Source organism: Electrophorus electricus, chromosome 17 (genome assembly GCF_013358815.1).
Source record: "Electrophorus electricus isolate fEleEle1 chromosome 17, fEleEle1.pri, whole genome shotgun sequence".
Taxonomy (NCBI): Eukaryota; Metazoa; Chordata; class Actinopteri; order Gymnotiformes; family Gymnotidae; genus Electrophorus; species Electrophorus electricus.
In genome coordinates this window covers 10,399,136-10,423,363 of record NC_049551.1, presented here as the reverse complement: position 1 = coordinate 10,423,363, position 24,228 = coordinate 10,399,136, and the positions used below count along the sequence as shown (strand labels likewise).

At 42.8% G+C, this 24,228-nt stretch overlaps 1 protein-coding gene across 1 annotated transcript; it reads left to right on the top strand.

The window, feature by feature from the left end:
• The first annotated feature begins 801 nt into the window (after positions 1-801).
• LOC113575995 (proto-oncogene DBL) lies at positions 802-24,146 on the top strand. The gene is given in 28 exon segments (XM_035535679.1): positions 802-1,401; positions 2,484-2,603; positions 2,858-2,974; positions 3,493-3,642; positions 3,921-4,045; positions 4,233-4,347; positions 4,768-4,887; positions 5,144-5,335; positions 5,567-5,785; positions 5,879-6,050; positions 9,132-9,199; positions 9,201-9,221; positions 10,675-10,760; positions 10,897-10,963; positions 11,093-11,208; positions 11,331-11,400; positions 12,015-12,107; positions 12,223-12,315; positions 12,613-12,738; positions 13,884-14,105; positions 15,855-15,947; positions 16,345-16,423; positions 16,763-16,814; positions 18,503-18,615; positions 19,017-19,123; positions 19,305-19,417; positions 19,762-19,876; positions 22,137-24,146. Coding segments are annotated over 28 exon segments (3,030 nt in total). The 5' UTR covers positions 802-1,350; the 3' UTR covers positions 22,152-24,146.
• The last annotated feature ends 82 nt before the right edge of the window (positions 24,147-24,228 follow it).

The following is a 24,228-nucleotide window of genomic DNA, read 5'->3' as shown; positions in this document are numbered from 1 at the left end:
CAGGTTAGCTGCTGTTTAGTCAGCTGTAATATGATAGCTGGTGTTCAGTCAGATGTAATATGCTAGCTGCTGTTGAGTCAGCTGTAATTGGCTAGCTGCTGATCAGTCAGTTGTGGATGACTGTTTTGTAGCTATGTACCTTCCTCAGTTTAAGTTTTAAGCTTGTTTTAATTTTACAATAGAAATGATTAACATCTATTAAATGTTTCATTCATGATAAAATGACCAAATGATCCATAAATTATAATGGACAAGTAGATATAAGTATTGATAGATGATACATATTTTTGTAGAATGAACAGGCCCATGTTCAAGAAGAAAAATCCTATTTCACAATATAATGTCTCATTGTTCAGAGGCTGTGCTGGCTGTGTAAACACAGCACATCTTGTACCATACCTCATCTTGTACCATACCTCATGCCTCAGATATTATTAAATGAATTAAATCAGATTTACAGACTCTGAAGAGATAGCATAAGGTAATATGACATTATTTTATGCCCTAAGTTCATGGTAGTGTGAACTGATAATGATTCAATGACAAAACAGTGCAAGGACATATTATAACGCCATTCGATTATTTATTTGATGCACAGTTAAAGCAGCTGAACCTATGGACAGGTATAGCTATATAAATAGTACTGTTCCAAGGACGACTCGTCTCAAACCACAGAACTCTGTCCAGAACTCTGGTTTTAATACCGAAGACTTTCGTCATCAAACAGATTTAAATAAAGGACCGTGTTACGTGCACGAGGAATGTTGCTATTGCACTGAAGGATATCAGATCGCGACAAATGGAGTCCTATAGTGTTTAATTAATACGAGATCTGATGAGTCTCAGCTGCCCACTCTTACTTATTACATGTCTACATTTTAAATGATTTTCTTTGTACACTTTTACTTACACGTTTGATTTCCCATTTGGTATCTAGACCTCCCCAAGGACAACAGCAGGGGTCATACATCAGCAGAGGTACAATAAATCATTGTCGACCTCTGTCCGTGGTCCTGATACTACCCTGCGTATTCTTCAACAAGGGCGCCCTCCTGTATTTTACAGATACTTTGACTTATAAGCATTGTCTATAAAACGTTACATTAATTTGCTTGAAAAACAAGTAAAGGATGGTGTAGATGCGAAGTGCGCCGCATGACAGTGCTGCAAGCACAAGTATCAAGGTGTTGCGGGCAGCGAGCTTTGCTTCTTGTGTCGTGGGCACTGCAGTAGCGCGCTCTGCGGCTGCTCACTGTCTCGTAGAGTCCCGCAGACAAAGTGATGGAGGGTGGTAAGTTGTGAGGCAGAGGACGGGGGTTTTGTCCCCTCACAAAGGCCACATCTGAAACAATGGCGGAGGACAATCCACTGAGGGGGCTTCCCCGGATCCGAAGGGCTACGGTAAGACACGTTTTTGGTCTGTTTAATACGATGGGACTAGAATCGCTTATATTAAGCTCATGCGGAGTGCTAATAGCATGCTCGTCCAGCATGTGCGCCCATCTAACGTTTCCGATGGGGCCGGGTGGGTGTCAGAAATAGCCCAGAAATAGTACACACACAGGTCCTCTCTCTCTTCAGATTTTAGACAACCAGCTATTACCTATGTTTTAAAATAGCTATTGTTGTCACCGATGGCATATAGAGTGCCTGGTGTCACTCGTAGGCTGCTCTAGCGGTTTAATGCGAGTTACCAGTCCAGCAGCGCAGGCAGGATTTTGTAACCAGTTAAATGCTGGGGGAGGGGGGAGGGGGGGCACACCTTTAAACCTTAGTGGACGTCTCCACCAACGAATCATACTTTATACATGCTTTAGATTTTAATCTGAACCCTCTGTAAAATAGCCATTTCTGATTAGAAAATCAGCCGAGCTTTCATAATCCTCTCAAACACCTGCAGTCTACGAAATCTAATCCATTTATCTGCACGTAGCCTGTCACGGGGAAGGGTGATTAGTGAGAAATAGGGCAGCAGGGAAACTGGATGGGTTTGAGGCTCTGCCGTGTTTCATTGATTAGCCATCTGTAAAGTTGAACATGATTTACCACTGCCGGATCACTTGTCCACCGACTTTGGAAGTAAACAAATCAAATGGCACCCTTACAGTCAGTAACTACTCCCACAGATTGTTTATATCCACAGCTTGATTCTACTCAGTTTGGCAAAATCTCCCAATCACGTGTGTAAGTGGGATTTAGAGTGATCCAGATTTCTCTATATGTGTAAACACAGCTGTGGGTGGCTGAGGTGCATCCAGAACTTCTTCTTAGCCATATGCAGTCCAATTATATAATCAATTAACTTGGCACCTATGCACATGGAAGAGCAGAGCTGAAACCTAGACCTAGCTTTTATGCAAGGAAGCTGTCGCATCAGAGAGGAGTTTTTAATCAATGTGTGTATAAGGGGAGACACTGAAATAAGGAGAATAACACAAACACAAACCACCCTCTGTAACTGCTGCTCTTTGTGCATGTTTTAGACCTCCTTTCCTGGAAATCTCCACCTGGTTTTTGTGCTGCGGCCCAGGAGTCAACCTCAGAGCACCGGCTCAGACCTGGGCTTCCGTTTCACACAAGATGACTTTATGCTCAAGATGCCGGTGAGGAGGACCGGACAGCTACACGAAACCACTAAAGGATATGGAAATCAGGAGCTTATCACTGAATTACAGACTGCATGCAAAAAAAAGCTTCACACTATATAGCCTCATCTCTGTATACAGGCATCACCTGATTACTTTTCCAGCACTTACCTGATCTAAAAAGACTTGGACAGAGCATCATATCAATTACTTCAGTCTTCAAATTGCATACGATGAAATCCATGTTCTCTGTCCATTTGTCTCTCTTGCAGGTGGTCATGCTGAGCTCAGTGACTGATCTGCTCCACTATATCAATGAGAATCAGTTAAGTTCTGAGTTTGGTGGAACTATGGAATGCTGCCCTAGTGACTGGATAGTTCTGAGAACGGTAAACATTCTACTGTAAACGGTAAACGGTAAACATTCTACTGTGAATGGTAAACGGTAAACATTCTACTGTAAATGGTAAATGGTAAACATTCTTAAGCAGCACCATGTCACTGATAGACACCTGCACTGTGCACACACGCGCTCCCTCTGTCTGCCAGCACTGGGCCTCGAGCTCCAGGCAGTCTCCTGTCATTTCCTGGACTGATTACAGTACACTTCAATACAATATTTACAGAACCCTTATATTTATGGTCCTTTGCCGTCAGAGATGAAAGGATCAATAGTCAGCCTATTCGTATTTGAAAAAAAAAGTAGGTGCTTTATTACTCTAAATACACATTACTTTTCCTTGTTCCATATCTTACAGATGACCAGGAGTAATTACAATAAAATAAAATAAAAAACATTCTTAGAATTACCGGTGACCTAATTTAATTTATTAACTAGTTTGAGCATTTTTTGAACCATGACAATATGCTTAGTAATATATGTTTTTGTCTCACATGCCCCCTGTAGGCCATAGAGAGCTTTGCAGTGACCGTAAAGGAGATAGCCCAGTTACTGCAGGCCTTCGGTACAGAACTGGCTGAGACAGAGTTGCCAGATGAAGCAAACACAATCGATTATCTCCTCAGATCTCACACGGACAAGTACAGACAGATGAAGGTACCATGTGGATTTATGTATCTGTCAAATCATCTGATTAATTGGGAGGTGTGCCATATAGGCAATATATGCAATATACAAACTACAGAACTGGGGGTATAAATGCATTTGTGCTGTAAGGGCTGGAACCAAAGCATCTAAAATGTTACTCTAGTTCTTTTGAAATGAGTAAGAAAAGTAACTGTAAGTCCAGTGTCCTTTGAAGATGGAATGCATGGCAGGAGATGAAAGTGCGCTGTTATAAGAGTGAGTGACTGACATTGCATGAACTGAGGCAGGATGACATTCGGGCAGTCATACGAGAGGGGAGGCAGATCCTGTCCAACCTGGAGGGCGTCAGGGCAGCAGAAGACGCTGCAGCAGAGGAAAGAAACATCAACCAGGACAGGGACACAGTACAGAGGTTCATACCACTGCCAGCAGGCATCCACACTAGTACTTCAAGCATTTGATTCGATTCATATTCATGTGGCATTCAAAAGTTGCCAGATTATCTTAATTCAAGTGTAGGTATTTATTTTACTGGGCAAATTAAATATAATCCGGTGGACCACTGAACTTGTTCTGTGTGTGTGTGTGTGTGCCTGCAGGCTCTTGGCCCAGCTGAGGGATATGGAAACGGCTTTTGATGGTTTTTTTGAGAAGCACCACCTTAAGCTACAACAGTATCTACAGCTGTTGAGATATGAACTGAGTTTCCATGAGGTAACACTAGGTGGCGATATTTTCAAAAAATTATGTTTGATGATCAACAGCTATTTTTTAAGCTCAGCCAAGGGCAAACATGCTCCAGAGGATGTGTAAGCAGAAACACGCTGCTGTCCCACACAGAAGGTTAATCAGGCATCAGCATGCCTCTCTGAGTTATTTACCATCAAAAACACTGCTAATTAACTTCAAATTGTGCAGTCACAGGCAGGGGTGTGGTCATCACGGTTACAGTTCACTGCACATTGGTTCTAAACTGCAATATAATAGGAAAACTTTAATCTTAAAAAAAATTGTGCAAAACATACTTAATTAAATGCCTAATATAAATTAGTGAGCATCACATCTGTCCTGAAAGTGCTGTGAACTGAATCTCTGTCTCTTTGTGTCTCTGTGTGTCTGCGCTGTGCTGCACAGATGGAGAGCACCCTGGAGAAGCTGAGTGTAAGGGAGAAGGCCATCCCTACTGTAGGGGCGACTGTGGCTCAGACTGATCAGCTCCTCCAAGATCTGGAGGCCTTGGACTCTACGGCTGAGGTCCCCTTCTGCTGCCCACCTATTTTTAAAAAAGAATCTGCTTAGCAAATCAATTTATTAAGTTCTTCGAGTATTGGTTTTCTGTTATTACTATACCTTATTCTTTTTACATTAAATCATAAACTAATGTAATGTGTGTGTGTGTATATGTGTGTGTGTGTGTGTGTGTGTGTGTGTGTGTGTGTGTGTGTATGTGTGTGTGTGTGTGTGTGTGTGTGTGTGTATGTATGTATCTGTGTGTGTGCTGGGCTGTCAGGAGGAGATGGGGCATGCTCAGATCATCATCCTGCATGGGCATCAGCTGGCCGCGAGTCACCACTATGCTCTGGCTCTAATAGTGCAGCGCTGTAATGAATTACGACATCACTGTGACACGCTGACCACTGCACTGCGCAACAAACACAACACACTCACACGCACACGGGAACTACTGCTGCGCCTTGAGGAGGTACACACACACACACACACACACACACACACACACACACACACACTCACACACATACATTCACACAACCAATAGCACAAACCTAGCACCTGTGTTCACTAGTGTTTCTGTGTTTGCGTATGTGTGTGCGCACGTGTGTGTGCGCACGCGTGTGTGCGCACGCGCAAGTGCGTGTGTGGGTGCACCCCCGTGTGTGTGCATGCATACATGCATGTTTGTGTATATGTGCAGACAATGCGCTGGTGTGATGAGGGGGCCTATCTCTTGGCTAATCAGCTGATGGATAAGTTCCAGTCTAAGGAGGGGGCTCAGGCTGCTCTGCAGGACATAGAGAAGCTAATAGAGGCAGCTCCACTTCACCTACAGAGGCTGATGGAAGCAGCTCTGTCAGGCCTCCACCCTGATCTGCTTACATTGGACTTCCAGGCAGTTCTCACCCCACAGTTACAGGTACACAAACACTTAAGCAAACTGCCATTGCGGACAGCAGGCAGACAGAATCATCACCCCTTGGAAGACTCACTCTCCCACTTTGTTCCCCAGTCCCAGATAGAAGCAGTTGTACAGAAGCTGACTACCATGCAGGCAATGATCCACAGCAGGCAGGCCTGCCTGCGCAAGCTCGCTGACATCCAGGTCAGACCCATCCAGCATGTGTCTCCCAGGCCAGAGAGTCCCCCACGCTGCAAATCTCCCCTCTTCTCCCCAAAACACAGTATGCTCAGTACACACTGCACATACTAAACATGTTATACTCACACAACCCACTGTTTACATATACATTTACAGCATTTGACACCCTTGTCCAGAGCAACTTACAGAAGCGTTTTGTAGATTCTATCAAAAACATATCCTCTTAAGTTGGTGTTAAAAATACTACCCGGCTAAGGCTAAATCACTAAAATGAAAGACAGTAAAAGTAAAATGCATATTTAAGTTATTAGGGACTGAAGAGGTAAGTCTTCAAACTTCATGTGAAGACAGCCAGTGACTCAGCTGTATGGACATCCAAGGAAAATTCATTCCATCACCTTGGTGACAGGACAGAGAAGAGTGTTGAAGCATGTCTTCCATGTGTCTTGAGGGATGATGGTTCAAGTCAAGGAGTGATCAGTTCCCAGCTTGTGTCCAAGTAGCATGAATCACAGCTCACTCCTTTTGATCCACAGATATCTAGAGGCTTTTTCTGCTGCCTCCATTCCTGGCACTCGGTGGCCTTCCTCTTGTGTGATGATCTCGTGTGATGCCCAGGAGACTGTAGACCTTACACGGAGAATGAGCTGCAACTCTTCTGTAGCCAACCTCTGTTGGCACAAATTGAACGCTCCACACCTTTATACAACTCTCTGCCACCAAGTATTGGCTCGTGTCCTTTCAATTTCCTCTTCCATCCTCTCCTCTCAGGTCACAATGAGCTACAGCAGGACCACCTGCTCTGATTTTTCTTAAACTAGCACACTTTCTGGGCTCAGGTTGGTCTCTGGTGTTCTCTGGAAATCTGAGTTGCTTGCAAATGGCACTGCAGATAGTGTCACTGTAGATAGTGGCACTGCAGATAGTGTCAACCTTTGGCACTGCAGATAGTGTCATCATTAGTCTTCAGCACCTGGTCATGCAACCAGCTGTAGCAACCTTTACCTAGTGCTTTGGAGCAGGTGCTAAGAATGTTCCAGTGTTCCTTTCCTGAGGCACAATGTGGGACATGTGGGTGAGTTGACCTTTCCCCAGGTGAAGAGGTTGGATGGACTTGGATGGATGTCATAGACAGACTGCACTACAAACTCTATGTACAATGGCTCAGCCTGCCACAACTTGGACTAGGAGATCTCTCGATCCAGCACCTGTTCCCGTCCTGCCCATGTTCACTGCTAGCTCATACTTACCATCTAGCTTTCAGGCAGCTCCTCAACCCTGGTTCCTACCTCTGTCCTTGCCCTCAGCTTGGCCATGACAGATTGATGGAAAGATGCCAAGCCCTGCTCTTCCTGCTCTTCTACGGGAATTCACAGATCTGTAGTGGCCACAAAATCCTGGGAAGGATGCTGTACTGATCCAGGCCTTGAATTCCACTGGCCAGGCCACAGGTCCACTGCTGCCAACCATGCCTCCAACTCCTGGTTTGTGGTCTTGAAAGTGGCAGCATCCTTAAGAGTGCTCTCAGTGGCCTTCCCAGGGTTTTTGCCTGGCTTCTTCATGACTGATGGTATCTTAGTACCTCCCAGATAAAAACACTAGCAGTCAGTCACTTTCCCCTTCTTCATGGGAAGGTGTCAGATTGTCCATAAAGGCTCTGGTAATGAGCTGTTAGACTTTGTCAGGGGCCTTCTACCTCCATTGACTTTACCAGCAAGTTCATGGCCAAGGCAAACAGGATCACTGAAATAATGTAATAATCATTGTCCACTGATGACCCCTTTTTCCATCTGGTGCCATGCCGAAGTGATTGCCCCCAAGGTGACTCTCCGATTGAAGCTATAATAATAGTCTGACATGAGGTCCCTGACCTTACCTGAGACATGGTGCGATTCCAATGCTGTCTCCACCAGCTGGTGTGGTATTGATCCATATGCATTTGTGAGATCCACCCACTGCAGTGTCAAGTCACCTCTTCCTTCTCATGGTTCTCTAATCAGCTGTGTCATGCCTCCTGTATGTTGGAATATTATGGCACATTCATTATAGACTGTCTGAGATCCCACCCTTCTGGACAGAGTTGTCAGTGTTTGCTTCATTCAGTAGGTACTGAGTTAGGTGTTGGCCTTTACACTGAAAAATATTTTCTCTTCCACACTGAGCAATGAGATTGTCCTGACCAATGAGATTGAGCAGTGAGATAGACCTCATTTGGAATCCATACACCTTCTGAACATCTCCATTGTTGGGGCATCCAGATAACCCTCAGGATCTTGCACAGATGGAACAGTAGCCTGGGACACCTTTTACATACTTTGTAGGTCATGCCACTGGTCCTGGGGCTAAACTGGCCCTCCCACTAGCTTCACTCCACCAGGGATCATTGTTCAAATCAAATATGAGCTGAGAAATTGCTCAAGGGACCCCCCAGAGTACCTCCTCCCTTGCTCCATCACTGTTAATAATGGGTTTGAAATGAAAGATGCACATCTCCTGACTCACTCTCTTGCCCTTCAGCCCTGCAAAGAGATATGAGCTTCTACGTAAGAATACCATGGAGTTCTCCCAGAGCTTGCTTCGCTTTCTCACCAGATTCTTCAGTGCATGGAACTTGACTTATTTCACTGATTCTTTCTTTAGTGGGTCTTGTGCCCTTCCTTACACAGTGCCAAACCCTTCAGCTGCAAGCTTGTCAGCAGTCCCCTTCAAGGTCGCTTCCAGAGTAATGACTACAGCATCATCAAACTTGAGCCAGACAATATCTGAGCTTGCTGGTGGCCACTTAACTGTCTGATGTTCCACTATTCAGCTTGGGACTGGAGAACCTGACACTTAGAGGTTGCAGGTGCTGCGAGGTGGCAAGCACTACTCCATCACCATCAGTTTGAGTTGTCCACTGTCTCTCCAGCTGTTACCACTTAACACATGGCCATTCAAGCTGGTTACACTCACACAACATGATCCCCATACCAAACACAACAGGTAAAACCTGCAAACATGGCGTTAGTGTATGGTGTTAGTAACACCAAGGTCATGGGTTCAGTTTCCAGGGAGCACACGTGCTGTCATACTGAAGAATATGCAAATATATAAGTGTCTCTGGTTAAGAGTGTCTTGCAAATGCTGTAAGGGCAGGCTAGTTCACTGTGGTCTTTGATTTCAGGCTTTGATGTGAATTCCAGTTTGAAGTTCAACTTTGACCTCTCTCTACCTTGCAAACGAGTCTCACGGAAAAAACAACAACACTAAGAAGGTCAGAGATGGTTGATTTTAAAAACCCAGAAAAAGCTCTGGGTGTGTGCAAATGTTTTAATTTATGTGAATTCTAAGGTCAAAAATGCCCTGTGTAGGTATAGGAAAACTAGAGAAAAAGTGTAGTAACTTTCCTTGTCTGAACGTCCAAAGTAGTCCTGACAAAGTAAACTGCTTTTTCTAAAATCTACATGTTGATTTTTTTTTTTTACTGAAGGAAAAATATATTGTTTAGTTTACCGATGACAATGATGATGAGATATATACTTTATCGTCCCGCAGGAAAATTTTTCATGGACTCGACACACAGAAAAAGTAACATACAGGAACAGAATGAGACATTTGCAAATAATTGACCAATGTTCGAGTTTTTTTAATTAAATAAGGGATAATCCAGAGTGGGAGTCATTAGCCAAGCAGAGGTCCAAATCCAGAGAGAGAGCAACCAGAACACAGGGGCCAGGAAAGGTGAAACCGAAGAGACAATCCGGGGTTTACATAGCCGAAGATCAGTTCTACAAAACAGACATGCCAAATAGGGATCAAACAGAGACGGAAGCCAGGCAGCAAAACAGATCGGTAACCGGAAAGACAAACTGTAATAACGCTCGGTATGCATGCAATGCTCGTGGCAATACCTTGCAAGGTGTACATGGGAACTGACAGGTTTAAATAGAGGGAAGCTAAATGGGAGACGGATAGAATGAGTCAGTAATCAGGAGCTGTAGGTCAAGCAAGCATGTGACTATCAGAGGATCTGGGTTGAGCGACGGGAGAGCTGTCATCGGGAGGATGCTGGGAAATGGAGTCCAGGCTAGGAGACATGACAGAACAACAATCACACGTTCACATACACACATCCTGTAGTGTCAACATTTGAGTTATCAAGGAAAATACTTCACAGCCTACTAGCCTCAAAAAAACAGCTCTTCAGTTATTTACAATTTGCAGTCAGCTCAACAACCACTGCACAGTCCCACAACCATCAACTACTACTGCACAATTCCACAACCATTGCAGTCCCAGTTATTGCTGTTGCTGCACAGTCCCACAACTCCTGCACAGCGCTGCCCTTTCTAAACCTCACAATTGTCGCAGTCTGCACAGTCTCCCAAACCAGCCTGCAGTTATTGCACAGTCCTTCTGATATTGCACAACCTCAGATGTGCTGTATTATTTGTTCAGATGTGTGTGGGTGTGTATATGGTGTTCAGGTGTTTGGATGTGTATATGGTGTTAAGACATTTGAGTGTGTTGGTGTGTTCAGATGTTTTGATGTGTATATGGTGTTCAGGTATTTGGGTGTGCTTTTGTATTCAGACATTTGGGTTTATGTATTGTGTACAGATTTATGGGTGTGTACGTGGTGGTCAGGCATTTGCATGTGTTTACGGTATTCAGATGTTTGGATGTATATATTGTGTTCACTGTTTAATGTGTTTTGAGCGGTGCAGATTGAGGTTCAGCATGACTATGAGGGAAAACGCAACAGCCTGGTGTATGAACCAGAGGGACTAGAGACCCAAGATCAGCATAGACGGTGTGAATCCCACCAGTCCCTACAGTTACAACTACACATCTCACCCTGCAATTCCTCACCTAGCTCTGCCTCTCTCTCCACATTCTCTGTGTTTCTCACTCGGTATCTGTCATTTTTTCAAATGTATGTCTTGCAGCCATGTTATGAAGGAGTTGATTGAGACAGAGAAGATCTATGTAGAGGAGCTGCTGTCAGTGTTATTGGTAAGGAACATAAGTCATCTTTTCTAAACCTGTTTACCCTCCTGGGTCTTTATCATGCTAAGGATGTGTATGTGTGTGTGTGTGTGTGTGTGTGTGTGTGTGTGTTCTCCCCTTGCTAATGTGGGTCAGGGTTACAGGGCTGAGATGGATAACTCTGCCCTCTCTCACATTCTGCCCTCCCAACTGCATAATAAGAAGGACGTTTTATTTGGAAACCTGCCAGAAATCTACAAATTCCACAGCAGGTATCAAAAACACACACACACACACACACACACACACACACACACACACACACACATACACACAAACACGCATGCACACACAGTTAGTGTAAACTTATATTTATATTGTATTTGCTCTGTAGGATATTTGTTCAGGACCTGGAGAGCTGCGTGGAGAGCCCAGAGAGAGTGGGAGCATGCTTCCTGGAAAGGGTGAGCATCCTGGAACTGCTGAGCACCAGTGCAGTAGTAAACAATCTGATCACTAATGCAGCAGTGAACAGTCTGGTCACCAGTGCAGTAGTAAACAGTCTGATCACTAATGCGGCAGTGAACAGTCTGGTCACCAGTGCAGTAGTAAACAGTCTGATCACTAATGCAGCAGTGAACAGTCTGCTCACCAGTGCAGTAGTAAACAGTCTGATCACTAATGCAGCAGTGAACAGTCTGGTCACCAGTGCAGTAGTAAACAGTCTGATCACTAATGCAGCAGTGAACAGTCTGGTCACCAGTGCAGTAGTAAACAGTCTGATCACTAATGCAGCAGTGAACAGTCTGGTCACCAGTGCATTAGTGGCAAACCAGTTGTGACAATGGAAAGGAAAAAACTCCCTGAACAGATTAAGGAAGAAACCTTGAGGACCAAGTCCAGCCTCCTAATCAGTAGTGCAGTAGTCTAGGGGGCCTAATCACCAGTGCAGTAGTGAATAGTCTGATCACCAGTGCAGTAGTGAACAATTAAATTAGTACACTGATCTATTTCAACGGTAGAATTCATGTGTGCATTAAGGGGCTCATCTAAATCTGTTCCTTTACTGGTTCTGCAGAAAGAGAATTTCCAAGTATATGAACGTTACTGCCAGAACAAGCCTCGCTCTGAAGCCCTGTGGAGGCAGTGCTCGGAATCACGCTTTTTCCAGGTACAACAGGCACACTGCCTCTGCCTCTCCTGGCACTGCAGAACAGGCATAACGGTAAGTGTAGAGTGAATCTTTAGGTCTCTGATAGTGCTGCTCTCCTTGTCTCTCTGTGTAGGAGTGTAAACAAAAACTGGACCACAAACTGGGGCTGGATTCCTATTTGCTCAAACCCGTTCAGCGTCTAACCAAGTACCAGCTGCTACTGAAGGTACACTTGAATTCTCCACCAGCAATGTTCAGAACAGAAAAATCATTTTCATTGTGTGATTTCTTTATATACATAAAGTACTGACTATTTAGAATGTGTGTGTGTGTGTGTGTGTGTGTGTGTGTATGTATATATCCTGTCTGTACCTGTGTATGTGTCTGTATCTGTATGTCTGTTTATGTATTTGTGTGTTTGTGTGTTAATATTAATGTGTCTGTGTGTATGTGTGTCTATGTGCTGGTGAGTGTGAGTATGTCTATGTTATAACAATATATGTGTGTTTGTGCATGTTTTCAGGAGTTGCTGAAGCACAGTACAGAGTCGCAGTATGTTTCTGAAATGCAGGGGGCGCTCAATGCCATGCTGGACCTCCTTAAGTCTGTCAATGACTCTATGCACCAGATAGCCATCACAGGTTATGAGGTGAGGAAGGGTTGTGTGTGTGTCCCTCTATGTGTCTGTGTGGTGTGTGTGGGGGTATGGGTGTTGGTATATGTGTGTGAGTCTGCGCTGGGGTGTATGTGTTTGTGTGCTGGTGTGTGTGTGTTTGTAAAGGGAGCTGCGTGACCTAGGCAGGTTGCTGTGTGTGTGGTGTGGTTATGTGTGTCTATGTGTGTCTATGTGTGTGGTGTGTGTGGGTTTGTTCCCCTGTGTATGATGTTGTGTTTGTGTGTTTCTGTGAATCTGTGACCATATTCACATCTGGAATTAACATGTATCCTGGATGGTCCAATCACAAGGGACCATCTAAATACAGAGCTGTGTAAACCTGACATTTTGTCACTCTTCCACCGCAACTGCAACAGTGCTCTTATTGTCAAGCTTGCTTAACTACACGCAGAGCAATTTCCAAACAGTCATTGTGTTTTATGATGACTCCAAAACATCATAATTCCAAAACAACCATTATGTATTTCCAGCTAGGGTAATGTCATGGTTGATATGGGCAGTACTTGTTGCATCAGGATGCATTCACACTACAAATGTAATGTGGCCTGATGTGTCCCAGACCACTTCCAATGTGGTTTCAGTGATTGGATTAAACTTCATTTTACCCCATTCACACTTCGTGCTAGTCAATTATGATCTGATTGCCCATAATGAATGTTAATGCCATTTGTGAATAGGGGCTGTTTGTGTATGTGTGTGTGTGTGTGTGTGTGTGTGTGTGTGTGTGTGTGTGTGTGTGTGCAGAGGCAGCAAAGTGACTTGGGCCAGGTGCTGTGTGTGTGTCTGTGTGTGTCTCTCTGTCTGTGTGTGTCTGTGTGTGTGTATGCATGTGCTTGCATGTGCACTCGCACAGGTGGAGCAGAGTGACCTGGGCCAGATGCTATGTGTGTTTGTGTGTGTGTGTGTGTGTCTCTCTCTGTCTGTTTGTGTGTATGCATGTGCTTGCGTGTGCAGGGGGAGCAGAGTGACCTGGGCCAGATGCTGTGTGTGTTTGTGTGTGTGTGCGTGTGTGTGTGTCTCTGTCTGTTTGTGTGTATGCATGTGCTTGCGTGCGCAGGGGGAGCAGAGTGACCTGGGCCAGATGCTGTGTGTGTTTGTGTGTGTGTGTGTGTGTTCAGGGGGAGCTGAAAGACCTGGGAGGGTTGCTGATGCAGGGCTCCTTCAGTGTGTGGGTGAGCCACAGAAAAGGGGCCACGCGGGTGAAGGACATGGCTCGCTTTAAACCCATGCAGAGACATCTGTTCCTCCATGAGAGGGCACTGCTCTTCTGCAAGAAGAGAGAGGAAAACGGGGATGGGCCAGAGCGCACAGCCTCCTACAGCTTCAAGCACTGCCTCAGGGTCAGAGAGCACACACACTCACACACACACACACACACACTCTCTCACACACACAAACACACAAACACACTCACACACACACAGACACACACAAACACACACACTCACTCTCTCACACACACACACACACTCACACACACACACACACTCTCTCACACACACACACACACACACACTCTCTCACACACACAAACACACAAACACACTCACACACACACAGACACACACAAACACACACACTCACTCTCTCACACACACACACACACACTCACACACACACACACAAACACACACACTCACTCTCTCACACACACAAACACACACACTCACTCTCTCACACACACACACACACACAAACAAACACACACACACACTCTCTCACACACAAACACACAAACAAACACACTCACACACACACACAGACACACACACAAACACACACACACACTCACACACACACACACACACACACACACACACATGCATATACGCAGAAAACGTGTGTATATGACTTGAAAGGCTGTTTATATTCATAGGAAATAATTTATTTATACATTTCTTGCAATAAACATTAGTTACTCTGAAAATATACTAGCTTTCAAAGACATGTTAATATACACAAATACACACACATACCCACACACACTCACACATACATATACATTGTATTGCTAGCTGTTGCTATGGCAGCAGTGAAAAATAACTCATCTACACTTATGGAACTTTGCAACTCCATGGAATGAATGTTATGATTTTAACATCATAAACATCATAACATAAACAACACTGCCTAAAACGTTGAGACCTCGAGACAAACACATCTAATCTCCATGTGACCTACAGCCAAACAGCCCAAGAAGCTTGTAAACATTGGAGCCGTGTTATGTCACTGGGTTTGGATCGAGCTTTGTTGGGTCAGACTGCCAGATTGAGTAAAGGCTGTATCCCATTGTTAACCTCTAAAGCAACAGTCAGTGGGGATTAGCAATAGATATCAGTTACTATAAAAATATACTAGCTTTCAAAGAATCAACAAACATGCATGAACCAAATTACATCAAACTATGATAGACATCCAGTAGTAACAGAGGGCAAGTGCTTTCCCTGCAACAAGTGTGGTTCTGAATGTGGTTCTGAGTGGTTTAGAGTTTGGTTCTGAATGTGGTTCTGATTGTGGTTCTGAGTGCGGTTTAGAGTTTGGTTCAGAATGTGGTTCTGAGTGGTTTAGAGTTTGGTTCAGATTGTGGTTCTGAATGTGGTTCTGAGTGCGGTTTAGAGTTTGGTTCAGAATGTGGTTCAGAGTGCGGTTCTGAGGATGGTTAAGAGTACGATTCAGAATGCGGTTCAAACTGTTTTTCCAAGCATGGTTCAGAATGTGGTTCAGAGTGTGGTTCAGTGTGGTTCAGAGTGTGATTTTGAATGTGGTACAGAGTGTGGTTTTGAATGTGGTTCAGAATGTGGTTCAGAGTGTGGTTTTGAATGTGGTTCAGAGTGTGGTTTAGAGTGTGGTTCAGAGTGTGGTTCAGAGTGTGGTTTAGAGTGTGGTTCAGAGTGTGGTTTAGAGTGTGGTTCAGAGTGTGGTTTAGAGTGTGGTTTAGAGTGTGGTTCAGAGTGTGGTTTTGAATGTGGTTCAGAGTGTGGTTCAGAGTGTGGTTCAGAGTGTGGTTCAGAGTATGGTTCAGTGTGTGGTTTTAAGTGTGGTTCAACGTCTGGTTTTGAGTGTGGTTTTGAGTGCAGTTTCCCCTGCAGATGAGCTCTGTGGGAATCACTGAGAACATTAAGGGGGATGTGAAGAAGTTTGAGATCTGCTACAGTGGCAGAGAAGAAGTGTACATAGTGCAGGTAAGCTGGTTAAGATTTAAAAATGCAAAAGCTAAAATGCATGAAACCCAGCAAAAGTCCCAGCACTCTACTGGTGCCAGAAGACATAAACATAACTAAAACACAAACATTAGCTCCTCAGAGCACATTAGTGACAATATCCTTTGCTGAAGTGCAGTTAAAGGCCCAATTCAAGAATCACTGAAACTGGCAGAACAGTTCTGTATACTTTAACAACAGAGGGTTCCACTGTCTGACTAATAAACTCATTTAAAACAACACCAAGGTCACTTAAGCCAGCTCTGGAAATGATCTGCAATTCATAGACAAATTTCTAAAATAAATCTTGAAGCATTAATCTAGGATGGAGTAGTTATATGTACAGCCACATGGAGGCGCTCTGCTATTTTCTCTACAGGCTCCCACAGTGGATGTAAAGATGGCATGGCTCGGTGAAATCAGAAAAATTCTCACAAGCCAGCAGAGGACTCCTCAAGGTTCCTGCTTTGATGATAGTTTGTGTGTTAATATATTTGTTGGGTGTGTTTTGGTACTTCTTAAGTTGCATTATGTTTGTTATATTCATCTGTCATATTTTTGGGTTTGCATGAAAGGCTGGATATGGTATGTTGTGTTTTGCACCTTTTTTACTGTCTCAATCACACTTTTCTTTTATCCACCTCTCTCCCCCCTTTCTTCTCGCCCTCTCTACTTTTCTCTTCTTCTCTTCATCTCACTCCCTCTCTCCCCCCTTTCCTCTCTTTCCTCTCTCCCTCTCTCTCACTCTGTGCTTTTTGTCCTCCCTCTTCTGGCCTTTCACTGCTTCCATCTCTCAGATGACGGTCAGGCCGCAGGGGAACAGCCACTGTCTCCTCCATTAGCTCACAGGTGAAGCTCAGTACAGCAGAACGTTTCTCCTCTCACTGCCCTTCCCAAACTCCTCGTCTAACGTCCCTGTCTTCCTCTCTCTGATTACTGATTAATCACTGTCTCCCCGTAAGTGCTCGTCCCGCTGCTCACAGCAAACCCATGCACACGTCTGCTCTCTTAGGGCTCTCTCAGCTGATTTTGGAGTCATGACATGCCATTTAAACTCAAGTTGCTACTCCTTCCCTTTTTTAAGTTGAGTAATTTCACAGACTATGTGAAAAGCACAGACTATTAGGGACGTGTGAATTGGTTTCCCATGGTGCAGTGGTGGCTCAGTGGTTAAGGTACTTGACTAGTGATCAAAAAGTTCAAGCCTCACTATTGCAAAGTTGCTTAAGTTGTATTCAGTAGTATTGTCAGTTGCTTTGGAAAAAAGCTAAATGGTTCTTCCTGCTCTTTCTAAATTTAAGATGCTGCATCTCACACATGTATGTATACATGCATGCTAGGCCTTAAAACAACCAAGTGTGTGGGTCAATTGGTTAAAATGGATCTGAACACTTTAGCATTTATTGAATAGAGAAAAAATGGCATTTGAAAGGTCTGGAGTGCATAGATGGGAGTTATGGAGTTGGTAGTGGGGTCTCAAATAGAATAACTCCTGCTTTCAGAAAATGGATTCGGAATATAAATGTCTGTAATCCAGATGGTTGGGGGGAATCCAAATCAGTTAAGACAATACAACATATTAAAGGAGAAATTTCATGTAAATGTTTGTAGTAAAGGATAATAGGACACTGGGCACAAATAAACCACACTTAAAAACTTGAATTTAGGTCAGTTTGTGGGTTTTATGACCCCTATCTTAAGAATGTATAATAATGATATAATAAATGTTTACCTAACATTTTTATGCTGATGTAGTAATGCTAGAATAGTGCCAAAATAATTTTAGAATTTCACTTCTACTTAAATCATGTTTTACTGATACAAGGGAAGTTTTAAAGTACTTGGAATTTTAAAATTTACACTTGTGCCCTTTAAACCTCAGTTAATTTATTGTGGGCAAATGCTAAACAAGTACTAAACGAGGCTTCCATGAATGAAATAAAAGTTACTGATGGAATGTCATTAAAGTGAAGAAAAATAAACAAAATAACAATACACTTATAAACAATACACTTATAAACAATACACTTATAACAATACACATATAAACAATACACTTATAAACAATACTTATAAACAATACACTTATAACAACACTTATAAACAATACTTATAAACAATAAACTTATAACAATACTTATAACGATACACTTATAAACAATATTTATAACAATACACTTATAAACAATACATTTATAACAATACACTTATAACAATACTTGCCTTTTAAGTCAAATTCAATGTCTTCACCACAATGTTGTGAATATATTGAGATTTTACTTTGACTCAGGAAATGAAATGCAAATCTTCAATGGGATCTTATTCATTGTACTGTGTGATTGGCTGGTTGAGAAGCGACCCATGCTGTAACGGAGTTCCTCCCTGTGACAGTGTTTGATATTGTGTTTCTGTCCCTGTGTGCTTGCGTGTCCGGCACTGCTCGGGCTGGCCAGTGGGGAGAGAGTGTCAGTGTGCATGCCCTGGAGCACCGCCCACATCACTGGCTGCTCAGGTTGTTTTGATGTCCCTCCTCACAGCAAGCTGCAGGAGGTGCCAATGAGCTCTGAGGAGGCTGAGTCGGGTCGCACTAGTCCAGTTCTGACCGATCCTGTGGTCTTCTCCCCCCGGCCACGGCACCACAACCGACGCAGTGAGTTTGTGCACAGGGGAGTGGTTTGTTTGGGTTGGTTTTGGTCTGGTTGGGTAGTTTTGGCTGTTTGGGGCCATTTTGGGGAGTTTGGAACAGTATTATTATGCAAGGAGAGTCATAATGTATGTGCAGTTATATGCAGAACATTCCCTCTAATTTCTGTAAGATTTAAACAGAAATCTGATTTTTATTGGTTTATAGTCCACCTTTTAATGATTGAAGTGAGTTTTGTCTACAACACAGTCCTGCCTTGGTCAGATATGGCTGTTGAGGGTGTGCTATCTCTCTGTGTGTGTGTGTGTGTGTGTGTGTGTGTGTGTGTGTGTGTGTGTGTGTGTGTGTGTGTGTGTGTGTGTGTGTGTGTGTGTGTGTCTGTCTGTCTGTCTGTCTGTGTGTTTAAGGTTGGCCAGGCACCTCTAACTCAGTGGACATTTGTGAGGGGCTGGAAGACTGGTCCACAGACTTGTCCTACATCTCAGACTCTGATGAGGAGGATGACGTTGCATTGGTGAGTGACAGTCTGCAGTTGCACCTCAGCCATTCTGACCCTTCATTAATTTATCTGCTGCATTTACATGCTGCATAAACGTTTACCAATCAAATAATCCTTCAATCACAGCATGTTCATTTGTTGTTCTGAAGTGTGAAATTATGGGTACTTTGTTCATCAAAAGGTTGGTGTTCTTCAGGTGCCGGGAAAATACCGTGCAATGGTGGACCATTTAAAGTGTGGCAAAGATGAAATCATCATAAAGAATGGTGATGTCATTCAATTACTGCATGAGAACACAGCAGGGCTTTGGTGAGTGCTTCGTTTATACATTATTATTTTAATAATGCAGATTCCTGTTCAGCTATAAATTGCAATTTACATTTGAGTTTGTGCTACTTAGCATGAATAATGCTAAATGTCTGCGCGGACAGTGTAGTGCGTAGTGTGTTTCAAAATGCAAAAGAATACAGCATTTTAATAAGAAAATAAAAAGAAAACAAACAAAAATGTGTTCCTAAGAAATATGTCAAGCAAGATCCACTGTTACATCAGGAATCTAGGAACAACAGAGACTGCTCTGGGTACAAAGAAGAATTGCTTTTATGTGGGTGAAAACTAATGCATTGTCATGTATTTCCTGGTTACCCCTTTAGGCAAGTTAAAAACCTGACTAGAGGAGGCGAAGGGCGACTGCCTATCGATACCTTGCAGAGAATACTGGGAAATGAAGGCAGAAGTTATATGACTAGATTGGGAGGTGACCTTATGGTAGGTGAGCCTTTTCAGTTAGTAGTGTTAGTAGATGCTAGAGAAATACTTTTTGCTTATTTCACAGTTATCACCATTAACAAGTGGACAAAGGTTAGATGTTAATGCTGAATGACCTGGGTCGAGTTTCCCAAAAGCATTTTAACACAAAATCATCGATAAATGATAGAACAATTATCATACTTGCTACGAGGCTTTAGAGACATGAAGCCCTATTCATCGTTATTATTATTATTATTATTTTTGTGTGTGTGTGATTTTTGCTGGACCACATAGCAGGCTGAAATAAGAATAGGAATAAGAAATAGGTTTGCTAAGATAGTGTTGTTTTATATCTCTGCTTGAAATATTAAAACCGTGTAACATAATGTTATAATGTAATGCATTTGTTCGCATGTAGCTTTCATCCGCGCCAGCTAGGTTAGCTAAAATGATGGCCTGCGCTTGAATGAAGCATATAAAGGGATGTGAGGATGTGCCGAGGCGTACATAGTGAGAAGATACATGCTGGCCATATTTATCTTGAACATTGTGTCGTTTACTTAGCTACGTGAATGAATGTTAGTTAGTAGATTTCAACTGAGTTAACGGTAGTTGGCAAGTAGTGACAAGTGTTGTATCTTTTGAGTTTGTTTGCCAACTACCTTGATATCCGCATCAATTTCAGACCGTTGCGGAGAGCAGGAGTAGCTTAGCTAGTTTTATCGTTTCATTTTTGTTTACATCCTTGCTTTAAATATCGATATAACATTATTCACATTTTCATGTAGCTAACGTTAGCTAGCATGCCGTGTTACAAGTTGCATAAATCCGTGCCATTTGCCTGTAGTTGAGAAAAGAAATAAGATAGCTAGCTAAAACTGCATATGAGCATGGATTCATTTTTTAGCTACACTGTCCATATCTTTTCAGTTAGTAGTGTCCAAATTGGCTAGACCTTTTGGTCTTGTTCTTAGAAACACCTATTTCAAATAAATGAGGATGCTGAGGCTACAAATGTATACTTTTTGGATTCGTTATGAACACGTACAAAATCTATTGACAGCGATCTGCGATCAGTACCTGAAAACTGGACTGAGAAACTCAGTCTGTTCAGTGGAGACGCAGATTCATTTGGGACGCGTGGCTAAGATAGCGACACAAACACAGACAACACAGGTTGAGGCGGCATGCAAATCCCCCCATGTTACTCACAAATATCAGTGAACTAAGGTTGCGAATCTAATTCCAGCGAGAGACAAGAGACTGCTGTATAATATGCCTCACAGAAACAAGGATATCCGATCAATCCATTGCGCTTGCAAGGTTCTTGCGTCACACGAACAGAATAAAAGGGAAACGCATAGGGAGTGGTGCAATCAGAGGACCATACGCCCCATCAAGCCCTTCTGTTCCCCAGACCTAGAATACCTTATGTTGGGTAGGCCACTGTGACTACTGAAAGAGTTTTCAGGATTTATTGTCACCACAGTGTACTGACCTGGCACTCAGAAACTGCAAGGCAATTAACAGGCAGGAAACTGCTCACCCTGAAGCTGTCTTCAATGTTGTTGAGGGCTTTAACAGAGCAAACCTGAGTAAAATCTATCCCAAATATCGCATCAACTGCAATACATAAAAATACCAGAAACTAAACTACTGCTACATCCCCTTCCGGGAGGTATGCAAAGCCATCACCCGGCCTTAATTTGGTAAATCAAATCATTCCTCCATCTTGCTTCTGTCCACCTATAGGCAAAAGCTGAAGCAGAAGGCGACTGTCATCAGGAACGTTCAGTACCGATCAGACCAGATAGCCTCTAACAATAATATCGCAGAGTACACAGACTCGAGCACCGGATTTGTTAAAAAAATAAATAAAAAAATGCATAGATGATGATGAGCCCACAGAAGCAGTCTGTGTTTACCCTGGTCAGAAAAAATATGGCTGAACCGTGAATTGTGCACAACACTGAATGTGAGACATGGAGGAGTCTAAAAAATCAGCTATTTGCTCTACAGGACTGTAAAAGCAGCTAAACCTGTGACCAGGGCTAACATGGACGCACAGTTTAAAACCACCAATACAACGTGTAAGTGGCAGGAGCTGAAAAATATAAGAAGAAAATAGGGAAAGCATGTGACTAACATTACAGGTTCCTCAGATTCAAATCCTTGTGTCTTTTATTAGGCAACGTCACATGAAGCGATGAATGAAACATAACAGATGCCACAGTTTGTGGCTCTGTATTTCTTTCTAATATGATGTGGTTTCTTGCAGGCTCGGGAGATATGAAGAGCATGAAACTCAACAGCCTGTAACTGGATCATCCACAGGGACACAGAACCATCACAACAAAAGGACGACAATATCCTGTATTTGAACTGTTCACAAACTAACCCGAGCACAGGTGCACCCTGCCCCCTCCCACACACCTATCCACCCACAGACACACAGCAAAGTTCAGTAAAGAAAGCAAAGGAGTAAAGATCAATGTGAATTTCATCTCCCATTAACTGGTTTCTTCAACCATGTGGTACAGATTAGATCTTGGTCCAGAACAGCTGGAAAATGACACAACTTTGAGCACAACCTGTTACACTGATCTGCATTTCACATGGGAGACATTATCATCAGCAAAAACAGCTAGAAGTTGGGTTTTTTTCTATATATTCACAGTCCATAATGACTCATCCTATGTGCCATCCACTGGTTGGTTCAGAGCAGTCATACAGAACTTAAACGTATGGTATGTTACTGGTTCTTTTCCTTTTCAGACACAGAGCCAGTTAAGATTGCTGTTTGAAAACTGTTAATATAGGAACCATATGATGGGACAGGACCTCTGCTGTTCAAGAACTACTTTGTGTGCCAAAACTTGATATTCCATTACCATTTGTCACAGTTTTTCTAATCTTTTATTATACTTAAATAGTTTCATAGCCTCACATACATGTTTGATCCAGAGAACATGAGGATTACTTAGAAATCCTAAAATTTCTCATAGTGTCTGTTAAGTTTATCACTTTAGCTGTACAGACCCAATGAGCAGCCATGTTAGCTAAAGGCTTTTCCCCTCAGCCAAAAGCCACACCCTCAGCCAACAGCCACGCCCCTTAATTAAAGATGACTCCCCCCAGCCAATGACCACTCCACTTAAGTAAAGATGACTCCCCTTATCTAAAGATGACTCCCCTCAGCCAACAGCCACTCCCCTTAACTAAAGATGACTCCCCTCAGGTTACAACAGCCATTCCACTTAACTAAAGATGACTCCCCTCAGCCAAAAGCCACACCTTCAGCCAGCTAAAGGTTGCTTCCCTCATTCCTCTTGTGCTGTGAGGTATGTGGCAGACTTAGAAATATAACTTGCACATGAAGCAGTACTTCCAGTTCTAATTTATAGAGTGATGTAATCTATAGAGAAAGATATAAAGGGGTGTTTCACTAAAGAGATCTCCAACAAACTGATTGTTTTGCATGTGTGGCATGTTAATAAATGCACATGGAGAATTCATGTTCATAAACACACATGAACAGTGGGTTTCAGCTGACATGTTTCTTCCATATGTGTGTTTCATTACCTTCTAAACGTTTGAAAGCCATAAATGTGAAATTATATCTACAGTATGATTTATTATTATGAAATTGATCCCATGTCAATATAGTATAAAATCTATAAAAATACTTTAACTAGATATGTAAGCACAGAATGTATGATGAGAAGACCTATTTTTTTCTCAGTTGCAATGTGTCTATTAAATTATCACAGTAAATATGACCAACTGTACAGACAAAGATGTATTTGGTCTACAAAGTATGTTTATTTAATATTGTGGCAGTGATTAATGTGTTTAAATTTCATTTTCCCTGATGTTCAGAAAAGTAAGAAAAAGTATGACATCTAGCACTGAATGTTATTATTAATTTTTTACACATTAGCCTGCTGATATTTGTAATACTCAGTGCAGACCCAGCAGAAGGCCATGCTGCAAGGCTGTCTTCATCAGTGTTTCAGTACTGTTCAGTGCTTCAGTACTGTTCAGTACTTCATCAGTGTTTTAGTACTGCACCATGTTTTTGTTTCCATGAAATGCTTCAGGTCCAGAGCTAAATGCATTACAGTGCTGACTGAGTTCCAACATGCTAGCATAATTTGTATTATGATGGGGATAACCAAATATGGTTGTGTGTTCTGAAACTAAGAACATACTTAATATCACATCAGAGCATTTTTGTGTTGAATAAGCATCTGCAAAATGTCAAATAAAGTTTGGTTTCTCCATTAAAGCTAGAATAAGCAAGTCTGTCGAGCTGTATTACACATAAATCACCTTCTGAAAGAAGAAAGTCCCTTTTGTGATCTGCTCAG